Source organism: Sus scrofa, chromosome 9 (genome assembly GCF_054392235.1).
Source record: "Sus scrofa isolate SSC_HxYL_T2T_F1_AM1 chromosome 9, Sscrofa_HxYL_maternal_Yorkshire_Landrace_v2.0, whole genome shotgun sequence".
NCBI classification, from domain to species: domain Eukaryota; kingdom Metazoa; phylum Chordata; class Mammalia; order Artiodactyla; family Suidae; genus Sus; species Sus scrofa.
Window position 1 is genome coordinate 22,634,144 of NC_139391.1, and position 24,884 is coordinate 22,659,027.

Here is a 24,884-nt window from a genome sequence, read left to right on the forward strand (position 1 = left end):
TCACAGAGCTTGCATCCTAGTGAAAGAGAAAGGCCTTAAGCCACTATTAACCCAATGACATTTATTTAGAGATGCACCTGTCTCTACTGTGCACATGATGAATGGTGATGGGATTCACTGAGATAGTAACAACAGGAGCAGGGCCAGGCAAGGAGGAATCTCACGGTTACTGTTCCCCAGTATACTGTTACCCACGGTATCTGTTCCCCAGTGGAATGGGGTGATATGAGACATCGGGGTGACTAGTCTCTGAGGCAGCTGGTAGCCAGAATCTCAGAGGAGATTCTGCCGTGCAGATAGTAACATGAGAGACATCAGCATATAAATTAGCATCTTTGCCAATCTTTATGATCTTATATAGTAGTGCTTTTATTCTATTTTATAGGTAATTAGATTGAGAACAGGAAGATAAAGTGACCTAGAATTAGTCACAGAGCTCGTAACTGGCAAATACTGAAGCCCAAATGAATTCTTTCTCCAATACTCCACAAAAGAGAGGATTCTCTTTATAGCTGTCTATCTTGTACATGTATGTTCCACCTCACTGCTCCTTCCCTCATGTCCAAATGGGTCCTTTTTACTGAGGAGAAAAGGGAAAGGAGGCTCAAAGAATCACATTAGCCTTTGAAGGTATTTATTCCTTAAGGATAAGTTTTTTAACCTTTAAACATTTTAATAGGGTATAGTTGATTTACAGTGTTGTGCCAGTTTCTGCTGTACAGCATAGTGACCCAATCATACATCTATATAGATTCTTTTTCTGATGTTATCTTGCATCATGTTCTATCCCAAGAGACTGGATATAGTCTCCTGTACAGCAGGACCTCATTGCTTATCCATTCTAAATATAAGAGTTTGCATATATCAACCCCAAACTCCCCATCCATCCTACTTCTTCCCCCCTCCCCCTTGACAACAAGTCTATAGTTAAATTTTTTAAAATCAGAGTTTTTAGGAGTTGCCGTCGTGGCACAGTGGTTAACGAATCCGACTAGGAACCATGAGGTTACGGGTTCGATCCCTGGCCTTGCTCAGTGGGTTAAGGATCCGGTGTTGCTGTGGCTCTGGTGTAGGCCGATGGCTACAGCTCTGATTAGCCCCCTAGTCTGGGAACCTCCATATGGTGCGGGAGCGACCCTCAAAAGGCGCAAAAAAAAAAAAGGCAAAAAAAAAAATCAGAGTTTTTAAATTACTTTCAATGGTTTCTCTTTCTAGAGTACTTTTCATACAGCTGTGAATTGACACCACTACTTTTAAAGTTTTACTTTAAAACAAGCAATAGCAATGCCTATTTTCTATGTGATGTATTATTGCTTGTTCTGTTGTACACTCAAGGAATTTACAGGTTATCTGTGTTCACTGCTAAACTTTAAGCTTACTAAAAAATTCTTTAATTTCCTGATGTAATTTTGTTCAGGCAGTTAATTATTCATCCTTTAGGTAGTCGGGTTTATAATTACTTTAGTGTTTTCTTTAAAGGGCAGCTGATGTCTCTTCTTGCCTTAGTCAAACATTTTCTTTTATAATTGAATTTAGTGATGCTTTTAAAAATTGAGTGGGAGGTGATTTTGATGCCTGCATAACTGATTAAAAGGTGAGACCAAAAAGCCCTTGTTCATGAAGTGTTGCATCTTTGATGGTACATACAATCCTGCTTTCTACATGGTACTACTTTCTTAAGGGTGTCCTTCTTCCAATATAGTTCAAAAGACCTGGACTTTTGATTTTAAAAACAAGAGGAGGAGACATGTTCACAGGAACTGGAGTGTCTCATTCTGCACATGGGATCCGATGAGGACTATTAAGTCACGGATTTGTTCAGTTGTGCTTGCCTACATGCATACATGGGTGTGTACTGTCGCCATCAGCATCCCACACTCAAGGTCCAACTCCCTCTTCTACTCAGTAGGATAATCTCCCAGGATGCCTTCCCCAACTCCCTGGACAGATCTAGAGATCTTTTCCCCATGATCCCACTGTTTCTTCTACCACATGCTTTCACTGCAACAATAATTCATTGATCTGTCAGCCTCCTCTTCCAGTTGTTGTTTCTCTCAGGCCAGGGGCTCTGCTCACTCCTCCTTTCACATGTGGTACCTGAGCTGCTGCCTGGCATGTAATGTATCTCAGCAAACATTGCTGACTGACTAAATGAATGAATAGAAGAATGAGAGATACATAAGGCACACTACTTACTCTCAAGGGTTTGTGATCAAGCCTGAAAAGTAAGGCAACAGATAAGCAATTACAACACACAGACCGTCGTGCCAAAGGTCACGGAGGAGCAAAGAAGGAGTCTGGGATCCAGTAAAGGAAGCTGAGATGAATCAATGATCAAAGCAGCTTTGAGAGAGACAAACTCTTATAGGAAGCTGGTTCATTTGAAATATTGATGGAATTACTGTGGACTAAGAAGAGTCATTCAAAGCTATAAGTTACTTTTTATGTGAAGCACATCATACCAAAGGTTATACGTACATTGTAGAGTTTAAATATTACAGGCAAATTTTCTAGGTTAACAGATCGCTAATTCATTAAATTAGGATAGTGATTCCTAACTACCTCATGTGTCTATTGTGGGGGCATGTGAATAAGCTTTGGAAATGACAGAGCACAAAAAATAACTATGTAATTATTCTGAAAAGAATGGGCAACAAGAAAAATGGAATTTTAAGCAGGTAAAAATAATGGAACATTTTTTTTTTCGTGTTTGCAGCATTGTTTGTTTTTTACTTTTTATTTATTTATTTATTTATTTATTTATTTAGGGCCACATCTGTGACATACGGAAGGTCGCAGGCCAAGGGTCGAAACAGAGCTATAGCTGCCGGCCTACACCATAGCCATAACAACGCCAAATCTGAGCCGCATCTGTGACCTACACCACAGCTCACGGCAGTACCAGATCCTTAACCCACTGAGCGAGTCCAGGGATCGAACCCGTATCCTCATGGATACTAGTCAGATTCATTTCCACTGCATCAGGATGGGAACTTCCCGTGTTTTACATTTTTTAAAATTAAAGGATACAATGATTTACAATGTTGATTTACAATGTTGTGTCAATTTCTGCTGTACAGCAAACTGACCCAGTCATACATATATATGCATTCCTATTCTTGTATTATCTTCCATCATGGTCTATCCTAAGAGACTGGAGATAGTACCCTGTGCTATTTAAAATATGGCACAAATGACCCTCTCTACAAAACAGAAGCAGAGTCACAGATAGAGAGGATAGATAACTTTTGACATTAAGAAATAATTCTCTTGTGGCTCAGTGGGTTAAGGATCCAGCTTTGTCGCTGCTGTGGCACAGGTTTGATCCCTGGTCTGGGGACTTCTACATGCTGTGGACACAGTCCAAAAAAAAGAAAGAAAGAAAGAATATAAAGGTGCACTATTGAGGTTCAAAAGCAAATAACTGAGAAAGGAAAATCTAATTTTTTTGTTGAAGCCATTGAGAAATACAGAACATTTCAAAGAGTCCATGCATGACAGTAAAATTTGAGACCACTTAAAATCAATTGAAGTAAAGAAATAATAAGAGAAGTTGGAGAACGAAGGATAAACATAGAAATAATATTTTGAAACTGTGAAAGCACTTCGTCTGAGCCTTAGCAATTAAGCCTTATTTATTATGTAACCTCTGTGTACTCTGCGTTTTGTCAGACATTTAAAATGTACTATATATTGAAGTGACAAATAGCAATGTAAACTAGGCATTTGTAGTCTCATTTTCAATATAATTTAAAAATGTATTAAAAGCAGTAACTTTTATGTTTGATGAAAATAACTCACATTTAAAAATTTATTTTAGCTTTGTTAGCTTTTGTTGTTTGGATTTATTAATTTTAAATTAATGTCAATCTGTGTTATAAATCTTTTTCTTATAATTTATATTGTAATGTCATTCTTTGCAGCTCATTGTCCCTTCCTAATGAAAAGAAACATTAATTTGCCAAATTGTTCACATTATGCTTAATGCATCCTAAGAATTTTAGAGGTATCTTAGTGACAGCTGGCAAAAGGACAGTGCCAAGGACAGAAAAGGAGAAAAACACAGGAGAAATGAACAGGGTTTTAGCCCTGTAGCCCCACTAAAGCCAGGGAAGCTCCACTTTTATCTCTTTGAATCAATATTGGGCTTTAATATAGAGTAAACTTTTAACAAACTCTCCTGCTTTAATCGTTTTGAGTTATTGAGTTGCTGCAGCTGTGGTGCGGGTCCCAGCTCCAGCTTGGATTCGATCCCTGGCCAGGGAACTTCCAAATGCCTTGGTTTACAAAATCCAAGGAAGGATTTAACATTCAAAATGTGAGAAAGAGAAATGCACCTGAGACTGAGGAACAGCAGGAACCAGGACTAATGGGCCTAAAGATTCATGCTCTGCTCCCCTCTCCCCTACCTTCCCTCCCTCTCTCTCTTCCTCTGTTCCTCTCTTCCTCCCTCTCTTTACCGCTAAGGCTGCCATCAGCTCCTAGGTTACCTGATTCCCAATTCCAGCACAGTGAATTCTGAGTAGTGATTCTGATTGGCTCATCTTGAGCCAGCAGTTCACTGTGAACTAATCAACTGTAGCCAAGGAAATGGGTCATGAAAAATGTTAGAGTTCCCACATCAGCAAGAGTGGGAAGGTAAGGATGGGGTAGGTGTGAATGGGGAGCAGACACAGGCTCAAATATCCATGGCTTAAATAAGTTAGTTTATGTATCGCTCGAATAGCAGTCCTGGTATGTTGTCAAATGCAAAGCTCCATAATTTCAGAGACCAGAGCTGCTTCTTCCTTGTAGTTCTACAAGACCTAGGTTTTCCCTTGATCGCATGACCCAAGATGGCTCGCCAACATACTATCTACATTCTAGCTAAGCAGGAAAAAGGGGAAAGAAGGCATACCTTTTCTTTTTAAGAGAACGGCCCCAAAGCTGCATGTATTACTTTTGCCCAAGACTGAAATCACATAGCTATAATTTGCTGCAAGGTAAGCCCAAAGATGGCACTCTCTTCTTTTTTTTATATTGCAAAATGGATATAGAGTGTCTTAGAGTATCTTATAAATAGTGATGAATACTTTAAAATCAAGCAAATGGATGTAATCAATTATTAACTCCAAGAGGAAAACAATGAAATGTAATCATAGAATAATATTTGGTTCAATTGTGAATCATATTTAAATCCTAAAAATAATGAATATCCTAGATGTGGCTTTGCCCCCAAGTCATGTTATTATTGTAGTAAAAAGATTGAGGAATTGAAAGGGAAGTTATAAGAGGGCTAAAATCATTGCTTATATATGAGGAATTCCAGAGATAAATTTGATGAATTTAGAGATAGTACTATTTGCCTATTATTTAGAAATATGGAGCCAAATACCAGAATAAATAGCTCAAAGAATTACAGTAGCTGACTTGGGGGGCAGGCACTGTACAATTTACAGATCACATATTAACTGTAAACTTGAAAACATCCCAATAAGGTGGTATTGTTTTCCTATTTTCCTGATGAAGAAACGGGAGCTTAGGAGTATTAGGTGTACCTTTCCCATACTCTCATAGCTAGTAAGTGGCAGAGCTGGCATTCATACCCAAGCATCTGAATCCAAAGTACTAGACAAGGATGCTGCTGCTGCTGCTGGTGATGATGATGGTAAAAACGATGGAATGTCTTTCTATTTCAGAACCGGACTTTTTTCAAGATTACATTAAGCCCTACTTAGAACAAGCAAGTAGGATCTGGCCATGGCTCCTTGGGGCAGCCGTGGTAGGGTCTGTCCTCACTGCGGTGTTGGGAGGAATCACAAGGCGGTTATGTTGTCGTCGAAAGAGAAAGCGGCTTCCTGAAGAAAAGCAGCCACTCCTTATGGAAAAGGAGGATTACGACAGCTTGTTGTATCAGAGCCATTTGTAACAGGCTTTGGCCATAGAGGAGGACCTGACCTCACTCTAGCTTAATGGTGTTCAAGTCCCCAGAAGGTGTCCCAGCAGAAACACAGCAGATGATCAGCACTGTAATGAAAGGCAAAGCGGACTCCTCCTTCAACTCAGGTAGACCCCACCTGTGCTTGCTTTGTTTGTATTCTGATCATCCCTTTTGCAGTTTTCCTCAAAGCCCCTGTTTCCAAAGAAAGGATGCCATTTGGTAATGAATAACTCTTAGTTGTATTCTGAATGAAAGTGCTCTCATAAAATATGGAAACAATTTTGATTATTTTCCTCCTGATTGTTTGATGGCATGTTTCATTTATTATCTACTTTCTTTAATTTTAATAAAATTTTAGTGATGAATTTATATGAAATGATGCCTGTGAGCTTGAGAAATACATTTTTATTTTCCTAAGAAAGCATAATACTTCCTCCACATTTTACGTTCTTGCTCCAAGGTGTGTTATGGGATTCAAGGAGAATACAGTCTTCAGCTCTTTGTTGCCATAGGTCCCACTGCATATTTGAAGGTCACTGAACACAAGGGCACTTCCCCTGCAACGAAACTGGCCAAGTGCCTTTCTCAAGACGTGCTCATTAACTATGTTGATCATGATGATAATAATTTTATTAAGAGCTTTTTTATCGTCTAAGAATAACTTAATTTTATTAGGAGTGTTTAAAATGCTGCAAAGCATTTGACAGTAGAGAACAATTTTGTGACCATCAGCCAGTCTGAAGTTCTAATAAAATAACTTATTGCTGTTTTTCCTGGCTAAAGGACCTTAAATTAGGATGTCCAGACAATTTTGCTTATTGAATAGTCCAATTGATACTCCATTTGTATTATAACTATGTAGAGCATAAACAATGAGCACCGGTGGGTCGAAGTTATAGAGGATCCAAAAAGAAGTGCAATAAAAGGAAAAACTGACCAATATTCAGAGGTTTCAAAACCAAAATGGACAAACTTGGAGAATACTACGTGGTTACCACTAGAATTCTTCACATATAGGTTGGATGGCTAACTTGACATGGAATTCTATATAGAAAATTTAAGTATTGAGTTTACAGTCATACTTATTTAAATTGACTCAGGCTTATAACAACTCCCCATTCAGAAGCAAGGCCAGATATGCTCTATTAACAATTCCCTGTGATCCTGCCACTGTTTTTCAGGGCATTTCACCAGATTCCCTTCTACCTTCTCATCCAAACTCAAAGCACTCTGTCCTGGTATCCCCAAGTCTCTTTAGGTCTCTGTGTGTAGTTTGTATTCCTCTGTTCAGCATTTTCAAGTATGTACCTCAGTTTGACTACTTACCTTATATTTCCAGCCTTATCTGTAAATACTGTATTTTCACTCTTTCAAAATGGCCAAACTTTTAAGACAGACTTGTCCAATCCAAGCTTCCAGAAACCTGCCTGAGACTGGCACCTAAATCTCTACATCTCTCAGTTGATATCTTCAAGGAGACCCACTGACCTCTATGGAACCTTTCAACTAAAATATCCTACAATCCCCATAAGGCCTGCAGTGTAGTGTTCAGATTATTGATGAAGGCATTTAGAAATGATTTTCATGAAGAAGTTTGAGCTCTTGAAAATGCCTTTATCTAGAAAAGCCTAAAATCAAGATCACATAATTTTATTTATTCATTTTTTGCTTTTTTGGCCACACCCACGGTATATGGAAGTTCACAGGCTAGGGGTCTAATCAGAGCTATAGCTGCCAGCCTACACCATAGCCATAGCAATGCCAGATCCAAGCCATGTCTGCAGCCTACACCATAGTTCATGGCAATGCCGGATACTTAACCCACTGAGCGAGATCAGGAATCAAACCCACGTCCTCATGGATACTAGTCAGATTCATTTCTGCTGCACCACAACAGAAACTCCAAGATCGCATAATTTTAAATGATTATACTTTGTTTAGTCCCAATTTGGATTTCAGAGAAAAGCAAAATCACTCTATTGACCCATATGGGACAAATGATTTGGGCTAATTTTATTTTTTTCTTTATTACAGTATAGTTGATTTACAATGTTCTGCCAATTTCTGCTGTAGATTTTGGCTAATTTTCATCTAGAGCAACTAAGAACTTACAGTTCCTGCTGAAGTAATGTCATCAAGTCTCAGAGATTACTAATAGTTAATAAACTCAATAATAGAACAAGATTCATCTTCTAACTCACTTCAGCTGTCAGACATCATTTGCTGGTTTGTCAAATTTCTGATGTCTAGAGGAGAAAAGTCAGACAAAGGATGGGAATAGTATATTTATCAACACAGAGAAGATTTATGGGATTAGAGGGCAAATATTAATGATTATATCCTCCACTTGGTACATAACCAGAAATACAAGATTTAAAATAAATTAGCAATGGCATTTGATGACTGGATTCAATTTAGTTTGGAATTGGAACTAGTGAAACTGAGAGAGCAAGGAGTGGGAAATAAATTTGGATAAAGCCTGAGGAAGATTCTGGAAAAGCAGTAACGGTGATGGTAGTTGCCTTTAGTCTGACCTCAGAATGCAAAACAATTACTGAGCTAGTTTTGCTGTGAAGGCAAAATTTCAATCCCGGTGATTTTTTAAATCGTTTACAAAGCATCTTGAATAATAGTCAACCCAGGGAATTTTCGTTGTTACTGACAAGGATCTGTACAAAGTTGTTCTCTTCCTTATCACAAGGCAATTCCCTCCTTTATCACTGAACTTCTATATAGAAACCACTTTGTTTCTCGAGAGGCCCAAGTTATCTGTGTGCGTAGCAGCAACATCTGTGATAAAACCACCACCACATTGATTCCATAATTTTTCTCAATAAGGTACCAAAATTACATGACTGATATTTCAAGAAACTTGGCGGTTTCATTAAATTCTAATCAACATTATATTCTGAGGCATTGTTTTATAGTGTGGATTTTATAAACTGCTTTGTTTTCTGCTCTGCTGTTTTTCATTGCTACATTACAAGTCACATTTTGTTACAGAGAAAGAAATAAGCAGCTGCCGTTTTTTTGTTCCTCTTTCTGTGTTTTATTTTTTTTAAAAAGAGTATTTTTAGCACCCAACCTTTCCAACAAGTCAAATATATAACTCTCCATCTGTAGACATAAATATGTGGTGGGTACAAGTCATTTCAGCCAGTGTCTCTAGCAGGCTGACAACTGACATTGATTGTGAATGTTTTTAAATAGCCTTTTCCTTGTTTATATGGGCTTTGATTTGTAGGAACAGTTTTCTTTTGTCATCATAAAAAAGGCCTCATTGGGGCCACCTATTGTGAGCTTGTGCTCTTTTGGAGGGCATGCCAATAGAACAAAGGTCCACGTGCCTTCTGATTAGACGTCTTCTGAAAGCTGCTAAAATGCCAAGTCAAAAGAGTTTTTTCTTTTTTTAACTTCGTGTTGCTTATTTTCAAAAGCATTTGCCAGCTTGTACAATATAATGAATATAAAATTGCTTTCAATAACCACTGGAGGCCTTAAGGGCTTTCGAATCCGTCAACTGTTGAAAACAATGTATGTGGGATTTCAAGGCCTCCTCAAGGATATAGAACTCAAAGCCTCTGGCCAAACGTTGTAATGCCCACTCCTCCACCTTAAGCAACCTGGCCTACTCGTTCCTGCCCCCTACCAGGAAAGGCATGTGGCCCGCTCCTCACCCCACCCCTATAGGGGCAATATATGCCCCCAAGCAACCAACAGGTGTATCAGAAGACCCCATCTTTCCCCAACCAATAAGCAGGTAAGCAGGTGTATTGCAAGCCCTCTCCTCTCTCCCTGGGCTACAAAATTAGACACGACCAGGCAGCCAGAGTTGGCTCTCCCTACTCACCAGGAAGTCTTCCTGCTGGGCTAGCAGTGTTGCTATTCTCAATAAACTCTTCTTTCTTTTCACCTCACTGTAAGTCCAGAAATTCTTCTTCTGACCCACATGCACAGACCATGACAATACAGAAATATTTTAAGTATTTTCTTTTAAATGAAAGCCTTATAAAAACTCTCTATAGTCCCTGTTTATCTAATTACTTTATGAATTTTCTTAATAGCAGGGTAAGAAATTCTTATAACTTCATGTTAATCTGCCAATTTTGTATATTCATAATCATTATTATGGCAATTTCTAATTTCTTATTTAAAAATAAATAACCAAGGTATTAAATGTACTGAGAGGTTATAATGTTCCAAGAACTGTGCTATACACATCCTATATGTTAATTCATTTAATCTTCATGTTATCAATATGAGAATAACTATTATTAATGATTTTAAATAAGGAGATTCTGGCTTAAATAGGTGATGTGCCTTGCCTGTTTTCATGTTTGTTTAGTAGTTTAGATAATCTTAATTTAGCCAGGATTTGAATCCAATTCTTTCTAGATGACTCACGGTTATAAATTTCATTGTTACTCAATTGTGTTGACGTATCATAACTTACCATTTCCATGTTACGAATATTTAGGTTAGTCTAGTTTTGAAATTCTGTTTAGTTCAGTCATGAATACCCTGGTGCATTTGGCATCTGATTTCACTTAAATTATTTTCTAGGGTAGAATCTCTGGGTTAAAGCATATACTTTCATGGCTTTTGTAATGAATTGCCACACTGCTTTTGAAAAGGGTTGCATAGGTTTAAAAATGCAAAGAGGTGGAATCTAAACAAAACAGATGAAAAGAAATGAAGAAAATGAAAAGGTAAAGAACGTAGAAGGGAGAAGAGGTATAATTCTCTTCGAGAACCCTTAATGCCCCTTCAAGTATTGCTTTCGTAAATCTTTTTCAAACTATATCTACTTAATGAGCATCTTCTCTTATTAAAATTAGAAGAAAATACAGAGTGGATCCATCTTAGAAAGACAGGGAAGAGTATGCATGTAAATTGGTCCCCAAATAAGGTAGTTTCAGAAACGTGTCTTTCTTGGCTAGGTAGAAACATGTGAGTGCCTTTCAGAAACACACAGGACTAGAAACAGCAAAACCAGAAATCCACACTTGGAAGAATAAGTATAGGCATCAAAATAGTCTGAATCAAAGCAGAGTCAGAGTCAGAGAAGGCTGGGAAGGCTCTGAAAACCAAGCCCATGTCCATGTCGAGTTTAAACAATTTATTTTTACTACCTTTTGAGCAAGTACTGCAGTCCTGCCTGGAATTTGGTCAGCCTTCTTTGTGGAATTGTGTTTTTGTTTTTGGGGGTTTTTTTGGCTGCACCCACTACCTGGAATTTGGTCAGTCTTCCTTATGGAATCATGTAATTTTTTTTTTTGTCTGCACCCATGGCGTGTGGAAGTTCCCTGGGCCGGGGATCAGAATCGCAACACAGCTGTAACCAGAGCCACAGCAGTGACAACTCAGAATCCTTAACCCGTTGAGCCTGAAGGACCTCCTGGAACTCTATCATTTTTAAACACTCTTGCCAGAAGAACTGTAAAGAGGAGATGTGTCTGTTTGAGTGTGTAAGTGTATGTGGATAGAGAGAAAGGGGGAAACAGAAAATACAAAAATGAAAATTTTTCTCCTCTCTTGATACCAGAGAATTTTGTTGCTGACTATATAGGTTTTCTATTGCTATTGCAGTAAATTACCATAAACACAGCAACTTAAAACAGCACAAATTTGTTATCCTGTAATTCAGTAGAACAGAAATCTGGTATGGGTCCCAAAAGGCTGAAATCCAGAGAGCAGTCAGGCTATGTTCTTTGTGGAAACTCCAGGAAAGCCTTTCTTTGCCTTTTTCAGCTTCTAGAAGCTATTTGCATTCCTTTTCTCGAGGCCTCTTTCCTCTGTCTTCAAAGCCAGATATGTTGTATCACTCTGATCATTATTCCGCAGTCTCTGACTGACTGCCGCTGGGAAATTTTCCTGCTTTTAGGCGTTCGTGTAAACTGTTTGTGCATACCTGGTACTCTTGTGGAAGCCGTCTCAAATCTTTCACTTCAATCACATCTGAAAAGCCCCTTTTGTCACATAAGTAACATAGTCACAGGTTCTCGGGGTTGGGGTGGAGACATTGGAGGGAGGGTCGGCAAAAGCACTATTCTGCCTACAGTATTGACCCCCAAATGAACAAGAATTGGCCAAATGATGGCTTGTTCTTCCTGCGGGGTTAACATGGCACAGACTGATATTCAGCATGTTTAAGACACAAAAAAACCTTTTACACGAGTGGCATCTAAGGTCAGACTTTATGAATTTGATTCCTGGCTCCATCTCTCACTAGCTGTGTGATCTTGTCTGAATTACTTTACCTCGCTTTGCCTCTCTGTTCTTTAGTTTTCACATCTTTTTAAAAAAAAAAAAAAAAAAAAACAACCATTTATTTGTTTGTTTTGTGTCATTTTAGGGCCATACCCGAGGCATATGGAGGTTCCCAGGCTAGGGGTGGAGTAGGAGCCATAGCCACTGGCCTAAGCCACAGCCACAGCAATACCAGATCCCGGCCGCATCCTCGACCCACACTGCAGCTTGCAGCAAAGCTGGATCCTTAACCCACTGAGCAAGGCCAGGGATTGAGCCCGTATCCTCATGGATACTAGTTGGAATCTTAACCAGCTGAGCCACAACAGTAACTCCCACATCTTTAATTTTATTTTATTTTTCTTCGTTATGGCCGCACCTGCCCCATATTGAAGTTCCAAGCTAAGGGTCAAATCGGAGCTGCACTGACGCCTATGCCACAACCACAGCAACACGGGATCCGAGCCACATTTGTGACCTATGCCACAGCTTGCAACAATGCCAGATCCTTAACCCACTAAGCGAGGCTAAAGATTGAACCCACATCCTCATGGACAAGGTTATGTTGGGTTCTTAACCTTCTGAGCCACAATGGGAGCTCCTTCACATCTTTGAAATGTAGTTAATAATAGCATTTTCCTCAGCATCATCCGAAGAATAAACACAAAGCATTTCCAATAGTATATATAAGTACCCAGTAAATGTTATTTAACAAATTCTCATGGAGCACATTAACTTAGCACAACTGTCTTGAAAAAAGAGAGGAGATATGTTCGGGAGTACTTGCAGGATTAATACCTCTAAGGGAGTGAGAGAAGCAGGGTGTGGAAGTAAGAGAAAACATAATACCATAGAGCCAGCCCTCAGCCAGCCCTACACGGAGCTGTGCATCCAAGATGAAAATACATCCATCCATACATCCATAAATACATAAATAGGAGTTCCCATAGTGGCTCAGCGGAAACAAACCCAACTAGTTTCCATGAGGATGCAAGTTTGATCCCTGGACTCCCTCAGTGGGTTAAGGATCTGGCGTTTCTGTGAGCTGTGGTGTAGGTCACAGATGCAGTTCGGATCCAGCATCACTGTGGCTGTAGCATAGGCCGGTGGCTATAGCTCCGATTCAACCCCTATCCTTGGAACTTCCATATGCTGCACCTGTGGTCCTAAAAAGCAAAAAAGTAAAATTAGTTAATTAATTAAATTGATATATTTATAAATATATGTATGTTTATTATAAGGAGTTGTCATACACAATTATGGGAGGCTGATGAAATAAATCTGAAGTCTTTGGGACAAGCTGTTAGGAAGAGAAGATAAGCAAACTAGAACCCCAGGAGCATGAGGTGACACTTGTTCCCCAGGGGGAGTGTCTTTACTCAGGAAAGGCCAAAATTCTGCCTAAAAACCTTTGCACCCATTGTCAGGCCCACCAAGAAGAATGCCCCTTTTGATTAACTTAAAATCAACTGATTTAGAAACTTTCATCATATCTGCAAAATCCCATCACAGCAGCACTTTGATGTAATAACTGGAGAAAAGGTATGTGTGTTATAAAATTCTTCTTCCTATTTTTGTGAGAGAAAATTCTTTGTGGTCCATACTAGAAGCATACCCAGAAAGGCAACTCAGGGACCTATAGTTCATCCTAGCCAAGGTGACGCAGCAAAAGCCATCACACGTGGTAAGACTAGACGCTCCACACACTGAGCCACTCACAGGCCACCGATGCTCTACCTGTTCATTTACCATCAAATGGACAAATAAGTAGCTTCTTGGTGGTGAACTGTTGGATCCCATGATCATGCGCCCACTGTTCCATCCTCTTTCCCATATATGCTAGTCTCCTATGATGCCCACTAGAATCAGGGGTTCCAGTTCTAAAACTACATCTCCTACCATTAGCCAGGACTAACAGAGCACAGACACCACTGAGCTTCTCAAAAGTACTGATGGCCTTCTCATCAGCAATTCGTTATCACTTTGCTAAACAGAGGTTTACTGAAGCCATACCAAGCAGTGAAATTCCCTGTGGTTTTCCCAGCCAGGTCTATGATTTCCATTCTGAATTGCTCTTTGATCCTTTCTTCTCCATCGACCATGGAAGATCTGACATCGCTCTTTTACTTAGTTTAGGCCACACATTTCTCAAACATCCAAAAGTGATCCCACCATCTTCTGGGATTCTTTCAAAGACGTTAAATTCTTTATAATAGGAGATGCTCTCATTTCAATGAGTTCTTCTTTATCCACCTTTGTGGTTCTTCCCACTTGACCAACTCCCTCAGGATCTAGACCCATCCATATTCCCTCAGACCTTCCTGGTAGGTATTAGCTAAACCCTTCCATCTTTTAACTGACCTCTAGGGAGTTCCGCAAGCAGATCATATTGCCACTTGACCCTAGTTATGGGTCTGATGTCCATGATGAGAATTTCAGAATGTTGAAAGAGGTGTGTGTAGTCTTGCAAAGCAAGTACCTCTCTGCGTCTTACTTGCAGTGCTCCAGCCACTTAATATTTTTTTAGCTCATTAAAAGTGTGATTCTTCTTACAATTTTTGGACCTCCTGCTGTCTTCACCTCACTCTTGCCCCAAATTCCTACTCATATTTTAGATCTCATCTATTTTTTTTGTTATAGTTGATTTACAATGGTTGTGCCAATTTCTGCTGTACAGCAAAGTGATCCAGTCATACGTATAGATACCTTCCCTTTCTTATATTATCTTCCATTATGGTCTAACCCGAGAGTCTGGATATGGTTCCCTGTGCTGTACAGTAGGACCTCATTGCTTGTCCACTCTAAGTGCAATAGTTTGTATCAACTAGCCCCAAACTCCCAGTCCATCCCACTCCCTCTTAAATGCTGCTTTCTCAAAACAGCCTTCCTAATACAACTCATATTTTTCTTTCATAACCTCTCATTACATATTTTTTCATACAATTTACTATACCTTTCATTATATACTATTTGTGTACATATAGTTTCAAGTATTTTCTGTAACTATACGCTCCATGAAGACAAGGCCTGTATTGGTTTTCAGACATTATATTTCTGACCCTTGTAGGCATGTGATGAATAGTAAATGGTAGAATGAAAGTGAAACTCACAAATAAAGAAAAATAAAAATAGAATAAATGCACTTTACTCTTAGAAAATAGTAAGATCAGCTCCACCTCAGCATATTAAGGACTTCTAAAAAATAAGGGCTGCTGATAGTTCTGGAAAAAGTCAAGCTTGGGTTAAACTCGGGAAACCTAATAAGGGAAGATGGAGAGCTAAAGCTGGTGAAGATAGTGACCCTGAGAAGAGAGAAATACTTGTAGGAAAAAACCCTCAGCAGAAGTTGAAAGCATAACGACATGATAAATCTGCTAGCAGCTCTAGAAGACAGTGTTCTGGTGAACATTCCCACTAGATATTCCATAGCTTGATAAATCATGATGAAAAGACCATTCGTGATAAACAACAGTGGAATGATTTGTAAAAACAGTCTAGCTCAGAACAACTCCTGGTAGAAAGCAATGGGTGAAAGCATGAGCTGAATTAGGCATATCCAGGCTTGGATTTGTGAGGATACAGAAGTGAATAGACAGAAGTTTTGCCCGTGAGATGCTTAGAGTCCAGGAAGAAAAGTAAGAAGTACCTACACGCACAAACTAAAAATATAGCAGCTTTGGCTTATGGTCAATGGAGAAGAATTATAAAAGTTGAAAGATGTTATAGGCTTAGTATTTAGGGAGAATTTTTGTCATGTGCCATGTCAGAATCTGAGTGTTTAGTGCATTTGATCTCATTCTACTGTCACTGAAATTCTGTGAGTTTAGTGTTATTCTCACTTTCCTTGAAAGATAAGGAAACTTGGAGTTCCTATTGTGGCTCAGCGGTAATGAACCCGACTAGTATCAGTGAGGATGTGGGTTTGATCCCTGGCCTCACTCGGTGGGTTAAGGAACTGGCACTGCCATGAGCTGTGGTGTAGGTTGCAGACATGGCTTGGATCTGGCGTTGCTGTGGCTGTGGCATAGGCCAGCAGCTACAGCTCCAATTTGACCCCTAACCTGGGAACTTCCATATGCCACATGTGCTGCCCTAAAATAAACAAACAAACAAATAAATAAATAAATAAAAATTTAAAAAATAAGGAAACTAGAATGCCAAGACGCTAAGTAGCATGCTCAAATTGTAATTCCAGTGCAAAGTTGGGATCCAAACCTACATCTGACTCCAGGTTCATGCACTTTCTAACATATCATGTTGGTATAGCTTATTGCCACATGTGTGATATTGTACACTGTGTATGTGTTTGCATTTGGTAGTATCAAGAAAAGTTCAAGGAAGGAAATACATTTAAGCTAATCTTTCTGGTTATTCATATGACTAATATGTCTTGGATCAAGGCTTGAAAGCAAGATAGAAAAGCATGTCTTTGAAAATACTGAATTGGTTTTCTTTGATAGAAGAGATGTTTTCTAGCAAGGCAAAAAGAAACAATATTCTCCTGCCCCTCAAGTGACTAGAGATCAGGGGGCAGGGAGTGAACCTTCTGTGAAATTTTTCACTGTGATGCATCCTCAGTTGCTGCCTAAAAGAATTTTGAGTATAGTCACTGGTATTAAGTAGAAAAGAAGGCCAGGAGATAGAGATTTTGATTTTATTTAATAGCAATGTTTTCAAATACACATGAAAAAGTCATTTCTATTATGTAATGTAAGCAGTCTCAAATTTAATGCTATTCTGTACTTTGGCCAGTGAATCAATGAGCTGGTGTGGAGGTTGTATCTACAACTAGGAATGGTGGATCTGGGACGAAGAAAGGACTGATGCAAGAGATTCTAAAAAGGAAACAATAAGAGGACTTGGTGGTATAACTAACAGAGAGAAATAATCAAAATGAATATTCAAGTTTTGAATATATACCTTTTCCCTAGCTAGTCAAACAGTTACTATACAAGTACCAAAAATAATCTTTTGATTGTATAAATGTTCACCCTATTCCTTCTAGTTTTTCTTTATATATCTTTCTTTAGGGCAATCATTTTAAGAGTCTTTCTATGCTTGTAAGCACCTCTAACAATATCCAATATTTCTATTAGTTATGCTCCTTAGCTGTAATAGCACAATTAGAATTAGACTTAATTTAGCAAACAGTTACTAGAACCTATTGAGAATAAGCTGTTTTGCTAAGAACCAGAATATAAAGATGATTAAGACCTAAAACTGTGTATTACATTGAAGAAATGAACAATTAGTGGAGGTGACAGGCCAGCAGACAAGTAACTATGAAATTGTAATGGAAATATAATCACCTCAGAACAACATTTTAAAACATATTTTCATACGTTCATAACACAGAAAAAGTAATGAGTTATCCATGATCTACTACATGATACCTTTAGGCTGGCCTAATTTCTCCATAATACTTATAATAGTTACATCTTTCTCTAATATATGCTAAATAAGACTCTAAACACCATTTTTATATAATTGCTCATTCTCATATACCCTGAAAGTGGATATATTATCTTCATTTTTATGAGGACAACACTGGAAGCACAGAGACTTGCCTAAAGATTACAAAACAAGGAGTTCCCTTTGTAGCGCAGCAGAAACTAATCTGACTAGAATCCGTGAGGATGAGGGTTCAGTCCCTGGCCTTGCTCAGTGGGTCAGGGATCTGGCATTGCCCTGAACTATGGTGTAGGTCGCAGATGTGGTTTGGACCCTGCCGTTGCTGTGGCTGTGATGTAGACCGGCAGTTGTAGCTCTGATTCGACCCCTAGCCTGGGAACTTCCAGATGCCGCAGGTAAATAATAAAAAAGATTACAAAATAAGTAAAAGCGTAGGACCGGGACTTTGAATTCATACTTACCTGCTAGACCATACTGCTTCTGACTTTCAGACTTATCTTTATTTATTAAAATTATCATTGTTGGAGTTCCCGTCGTGACTAGGAACCATGAGGTTGCGGGTTCGGTCCCTGGCCTTGCTCAGTGGGATAAGGATCCAGCGTTGCTGTGAGCTATGGTGTAGGTTGCAGACGTGGCTTGGATCCCATGTTGCTGTGGCTGTGGTGTAGGCCGGCAGCAATTGCTCTGACTGGACCCCTAGCCTGGGAACCTTCATATGCCACGGGAGCGGTCCTAGAAAAGGCAAAAAGTCCAAAAAAATTAAAAAATTTAAAAAAATAATAAAATTATCAGTATCATTAATAGCAATGAGTACTTACACTATGCCCCTAAGTACTTCACATGTATTAACCCTCATTTTACCAGAAGAGTAAAGCTGATAAATTTAAAAAAAAAAAATGCCCAACATAACTTCACGTTAGTGATGACAAGATTTTAACTTTTAACCAGTGCCTCTCTAAAATTCAGGGGTTTTGTCTCAAAAGAAATTCAAACTATTGCATTATATGGCCAATGCTGGAATTCTGCAGGTTGAGAAAGATGCCAGTTTATGAAGTCTGCTGAAACAAATCATCAGTCTTCATCTTTACAGAAATCTAAAGGCTCCTTGATAAAGTGTAACACTAAAAACTGATAAGCAGTCACATCAGCATCACTATGTCACATACTGAATCTAAAACTGCATCTCAGGTAGAGTGACTTTCTGTATTGAAATAAAGCAAATACTCGTCGGAAAACTGGTAAGTGGTGGTTTTCAGAAGTGTTCTAAAGAATGACTGATGAAGTAAAGTTTGTTTTTCTGGGGAATATAACCTGTTCTGTAGGTTATGGTTGTAATTATGCGATTTGATGAAAAGTGATGGGCTGGCAAATGCAGGAAAGAGAAAAAGGAATGTCTTAGAGAACAGCTCCATCTACCAAAGTGAACCAGATTCACCACAATCCACTCAAGGAAAAGACTGGAATACGTACGCTGAACAAGGGTAGCAAAAAGAGAAAAACGAATGAGGAGCATTAGGGTTTGGGGTAGTGTTTTAATGATCCTTTAAAAGGGGCATCAAAGAAGGTTTGAATCCTGCCCTGCCTGTTTTGTGTCAGGTACTCCTTATTTTGGGGTGTCAGGTATTGTATAAGAGGTATATACAATACGCAATTCTCAAAGAGAAAAGAAAGTTGTATTAGTAACTAGACCAGTGTCTAACCCCAATCTGGGATTCTCTGGTAAAGCTAGGTTGGTGCATGAGGCTTAAAAAATAGTCTCAAATGGAGCCTTCAACGGTTAGCAAATCTGGGGCACTTACTGACCTTGGCCTGTCAGATGGAAAAAGAAAGCAAAGAGAGAAAAATGACACAACAAAGAAGACAGCAAGGTACTTGAAGGAATCAGCCGCATGCATGGAGTAGAAGAAGTGGAAGGGAGATCGGAGAGTATGGCATAAAGTCCTGCACCCATTTCCCTCCCGGGCATCTGGATGAACAGCGAGAGAAAAAGGTACAGTGGTCCCTCAGTATTCACTGAGGATTGGTTTCAAGCAACCTCATCCATACCAAAATCTGCAGATGCTCAAGTCCCTTATGTACAAGGACAGCACAACAAATGCAGTGGGCCCTCCAAGTCTGCAGAATTCACATCCACAGTTTCAGCCAACCTTGAATTGAAGTGATCTGGTTAGCTGGATCCTCAGAGGCAAAATCTGTGGATACAGAGGTACTAGAAGTCATGCAAGTTGTGTCAGGGGTGCTCAGTATGACGTAGGTTTGCTGGTTCTTCTGGAGGACCCAGAGGACTCAGCATATAATTGTATTCACAGCTAAGATTTATTACAGCGAGAGGATACAAAGCAAAATCCACAAAGGGAAAAGGTGTGTGGGGTGAAATCCAGAGACCAGGCACAAGCTTCCAAGTGTCTTCTTCCAGAAAAGCCATATAAGACACAGAGACTTATTCTAGCAGTAAGTTGTGACAAACTTTGTGAAATGTTATGAACCAGGGAAGCTCATTAGAGACCCAGTGTCCATGGTTTTCGTGGAGGTTGATCACATAGGCTGCCTCTGCCTAGCACTCATCAAAATTCCAGACTCTCAGAAGGAAAGCAGGTGCTCAGTATAAAACTTATTGTTTGCACATTTAGTTACCCTGAGTCATTCCTAGCAGGTAGGGTGGTGAAATGCTCATGGGCATCTGAGTTCCCAGATGCCAACTAACGATCAATCCTACAAGAAGGCCTTCCTAAGAAAAGCAGCAATCTCAGACCTGGTAGGTTAACTTTTTTCTGACCGTAAGTGAGCACAAATATTTTACACCAAATAACCATATCTACTAATAATAAATGTGAGCCAATAAGAATTTCACAGTCTACCCAATCAAATATTATCTATTCTCGAAGTGGAAGGAAAAGGATGAGAAGAGAAGCAGACCAAGAAGGAGAAGCATCTCTCTCCCCTACAGAAATGCTCCTTCAAGTGAGTTCAAAACCAGTAATGGAAGAATAAAGACTAAAACTATTGAAAAGCACAGATCTTCCTTCCCAGTCATCAGAACCAGGAAAAAATGGATACAGTAGAGCCTCTCTACTCATAGATTCCCCCCGAATCATCTACAAGCTGAATTTTTGATAACCTCCAATTCATACTCACTGTACTTTCACAGTCATTTGCAGACACAGAGTGACAAAAAATTGGGGTTACTTGAGGCTTATGAACCCAGCTAATGTCAAACCAGACATCACTCTGCCTTCTTTTTTGTAAACTGAAGTATAGTGGATTTACAGTGTTGTGTTACTTTCAGTGTTATATACATAAAGTCACATATTATTTTTCATATTCTTTTCCATTATAGTTTATTACAGGATATTGAATATAGTTTCCTTTGTTATACAATGGGACATTGTTGTTTATCTATTTTGTATATAGTAGTTTGTGTCTGCTAATCCTGATTTCACCACCATAATCAATTATCCTTTTCATGGTCTAGGTAGGGCCACGCTTTTTGCATGCTTGTGCTTTCTGTTGGTGATTTCACTGTTTAAATGCCCCCAAGTGACATGAAGTCCCATCTAGTGTCCCTAAGTGCGAGATGGCTGTGATGTGCCTTTTGGAGAATACATCACAAGCTTCATTCAGCATGAGTTATAGGGCTGTTGGCCATGAATTCACCATTAATGAGTTGACCCTATATATTAAATAAGGTGTCTTTAAATAGAGTCACACATAGACAAGGTCTTGTATTGATTGGTTGATAAATATATTGTAATCAGAGGCTCCCAAGACCTTAATTGGGAGCAACTATTCAATATTCATTAATTCTGTGTGTGCGTGTGATCTTTATAGAACAAAAGTACCAGGAAGAAACAAGACTCAATTGTACCTGCAGCATCACTTCCTATGTAAATAAACTCTACCACAAAGCCTGCCATAAAGACACCTTTCTGTAGTACGCTGGTATGTGATGGGCAGTGATAGCAACCATGGGCACAGAGGGGCTGTGGCTGGGGAAGGCCAGCACATGAATGATTCCCCTAAGCCTTGAGGCAAAGGAAAACCCAGAACCAAGAACAACAGGTTAATTCAGAGGCTGAACGGGAAACAGAAGCAAAACCTGGGTTCCTCTAAAGACTCACACAAATAGGCTGTACCAAGTATAGACTAGGACCTCAAGGTTCTAAGGTCTATAACTGAGCCAAGGAACCAATAGGGAAAATATATACATAGGATTCCTGATAAAGTTTCAGGTTAAAGCTGGATTTGTGGACACAGAAGACAGACTTGTGTTTGCCAGGGCGGCAGTGGGGAGACATGGGGACTGACGGGGAGTTTGGGATGGGTGGATGCAGACCGTTACATCTGGAACAGATGGGCGATGGGGTCCTGCGGTACAGCACAAGGAACTATATCCAGTCTCTTGGGTAAGAACCTGATGGAAAAAACAAAAAACCAAAAACCAGTGTGTATACTGTAGTATAGCAAAGTGACCCAGTAGGTGGCTGGGTCACTTTGCTATACATTGGAAACTGAAGGAACATTGTAAATCCACTATACTGTAATAGTTTTTTTTTTTTTAAAAGCATTTTAATAAAGCTTCATGTAATCCTGGAAAAAAAAGGAATGAATTCTGGGGAAAAAAATAAGCTGGGCTCGAGGAAACAGATGAGGAAAGGAGTCTATCCTGATCACTGAAAAAGAAATTATAGTCACAGGACAACTGCAGAGTACGGCTGTGATTCCCAGGGCTCGTCTGCCAGCTGATCTAATTTAGGACACCCTTCTTCTTACTAACAGATCAGTGTCTAAAGGGTACAGGTAACAACTCCAAAGGCAAAGCTTAACAAAGCCTACAGAGTTGTAACATATTCCTAGACATATTATTTCTGTCGGCTTTGGGAGACCAGAATGTACTTGTTTCCCCAAGTATCCAGTTAGAGATTTAAATAATTAACTCCTCACCACCACATGAAGGAAAAGACTAGTAGACAGACAGCTCTTCTCAAAACTTGAAGTCTCAATTTGTTGACTAATCAAAACCTCCCACCAAAGTCTTTTGTCAGAACAAAACTGAAATTCAATCACCTTGTCAATGTGCCTATAAGGTGACTTGGAAATCTCACAATTAACCGTCACTCTAAGTCAAAAAGAATTTTTAACACAATATCTTAAGGTCTGCATTTGAAATGCAAAACATGTTTGGATGCCTGGTTATTTCTCCCAGATGATGACATATTTATCGGGGCTGCAAAGAGGACCTCTGCAACACAAGTCACTTAAGATGTCTTATATATTTTACTGCCTAATAAAAAGTCTGATGAGAAACTTTTATTGTCCCACATTTTCATATTTTTAAGCTCTAGCAAACACATTCCTGACAGCAAGGTAATCAATATGAATAAGGGAAGGCATTTGAGAGGAACTTTTAATCTTCAGAATTGAGGTTTGCATCAAAGTCTCCTTGATTTGCGCACACACACACACACACACACACACACCCAAAAAACATTTTTTCCCAATTACCCTTTGTACTTTTCCCACACTGGCTGCTGCTGCCTAGTAATTTTACAACACTAATGCTATTAAAACATGCACTCATGACCCCAATGAGACACAAAGCAAATAATGCACATGGGGAATGTAAGCACATAACTGCTAATCTTGCTTTTTAAATGCATTTGAACTTGACCTATTGGAATGCCCATTACAGAACGCATGACAGCTTGGCAAAATACAGGAGGCAAGACACCATCTCAGGAAAGCAGATTCACTGAAAACAAATCACTTGAAGGATTATAATGTGGTAGGAATTGATTGAAAAAAGTGCAGTACCACATAGGGAAGTAACCTGCATAAACCCTATATACAAATTACCACTCCTAATAGCTCCATACATGAGAGCATTGTGGCATCTGATTTGACCTATGAATGGCTTTTAGTTGAAAGAAAACAATGAATAATAATTCAATGTAAAGAGCATATATTTAGAGATGTGAAGCATAATGTCATTTACTCTGAAGCAAATATCTTCCCATTCTTCTGGTGCAAGAAGTCGTCCCAATTTTGTATGCCTGACTAGGTGTATCTTGGGACCTAAAACTGACCATAATTGTGTATATGGGAGCATTTTTATTCGTCTGCCCACTCTAAAATTATAGGTTCACAGCCAACACAGAAACAGAATAGAATGAATCTCAGAGAGAATTCTGGTCTGCATTTTTCTGGTGGAGAAATCACACAGCTAGTTTTCAGATGGGACTGGAACACAGGTGTCTAAGACAGAGCTTATGCAAACTGCTCATATTCCACCTATGTAAATGTCAGACACATCTATGAGATACTCTCTTATTATTCTTCATTTTGAAATTCTTCAAACTTTAAAAAAGGGAGATGTTGATATAATGAATAAAAAAACTATCCTTTAAGCAGGTGTTTTTATATAGGTATAAATATTTACAGTACAGTCAATGTTTAGCTAAAACAGAAACCCTAAATGATCAAGTAGAAACACTCAACATTTAGAATTTATAATGAACATGTTACATTTTATTAAATTTTGTGAAGAAAATGATGAATAGTTTTCCATGTGAAAAACTGTATAAATATTTCAATGTGTTAATGAGCACAGTTAGGAGATTTGAGAATAATCATACCAAAGCACAATGAAACCAAAAATCACATCCAAATCCCAAACCCAGCATAGTAACTTTAGTGATCAGAATTCCGTAATTCCTAATTATATATCCCGCTGAACTAAAAGTTATCAGAGTGTTGAGCAGCCTGGCATTGCATCAGGTTCAAAATCTTTCAAAGGAACATGTCTTAAATATTACTTGTTTAATATCTTCACAAGGAAGACGGATGTGATCATTTGGTCTTTTCATAGGATGAAAACAACCTTAACCCATTCCCCAAATCCTGGAAAAAAATTCTTGATTATTACTGCCAAAGGTGAACGATTAATTGGCAATGAAAGGAATTTTAAGTATATTTGTCATTTAGCAAAACAATAAAGGTTTTCTACAAAATACTATAGCTTTATGATAATACAATTGCATTAAAAATAAATGTTTTTTCTCCAGTTCTTCACAAGTATTGAATCTGAGTTAGTGCTTCTTCTCCATCCTGTGTAAACCAACACCTGCGCTTAGCCTGAAGAGAATCTAATGCCACCCCTAAAATACTGAGTGTCTCACATCATGATTATTGGACTATGTTTCCTCCAGCTGTGAATCTGCCGCCACTGAATGCTTCCTGTGAAAGTTGGAAAGTATCATTATACACAACTGCAGAATGTCATTTCATATAGGCAATTTTTCCTTCC

The 24,884-nt window shown here is 38.9% G+C and overlaps 1 protein-coding gene and 1 long non-coding RNA gene across 2 annotated transcripts in view; one reads left to right on the top strand and one right to left on the bottom strand.

Annotated features, from left to right (window-relative positions):
- Positions 1 to 6,208, top strand: part of TYR (tyrosinase) — an 87,683-nt gene extending 81,475 nt beyond the window's left edge. The window contains exon 5 of the mRNA NM_001025212.1: positions 5,679 to 6,208. Coding sequence (NP_001020383.1) covers positions 5,679 to 5,908 — 230 coding nt within the window. The 3' untranslated portion in view covers positions 5,909 to 6,208. The remainder of the gene's footprint in view (positions 1 to 5,678) is intronic.
- The window catches only part of LOC110255412 (uncharacterized), a 117,378-nt gene extending 92,896 nt beyond the window's left edge, over positions 1 to 24,482 (bottom strand). The window contains exons 1-2 of the long non-coding RNA XR_014814934.1: positions 19,628 to 24,482; positions 9,771 to 9,860 (exon numbers count right to left, since the gene is read on the bottom strand). This is a non-coding gene — a long non-coding RNA (uncharacterized LOC110255412). The remainder of the gene's footprint in view (positions 1 to 9,770; positions 9,861 to 19,627) is intronic.
- Positions 24,483 to 24,884: the final 402 nt, after the last annotated feature.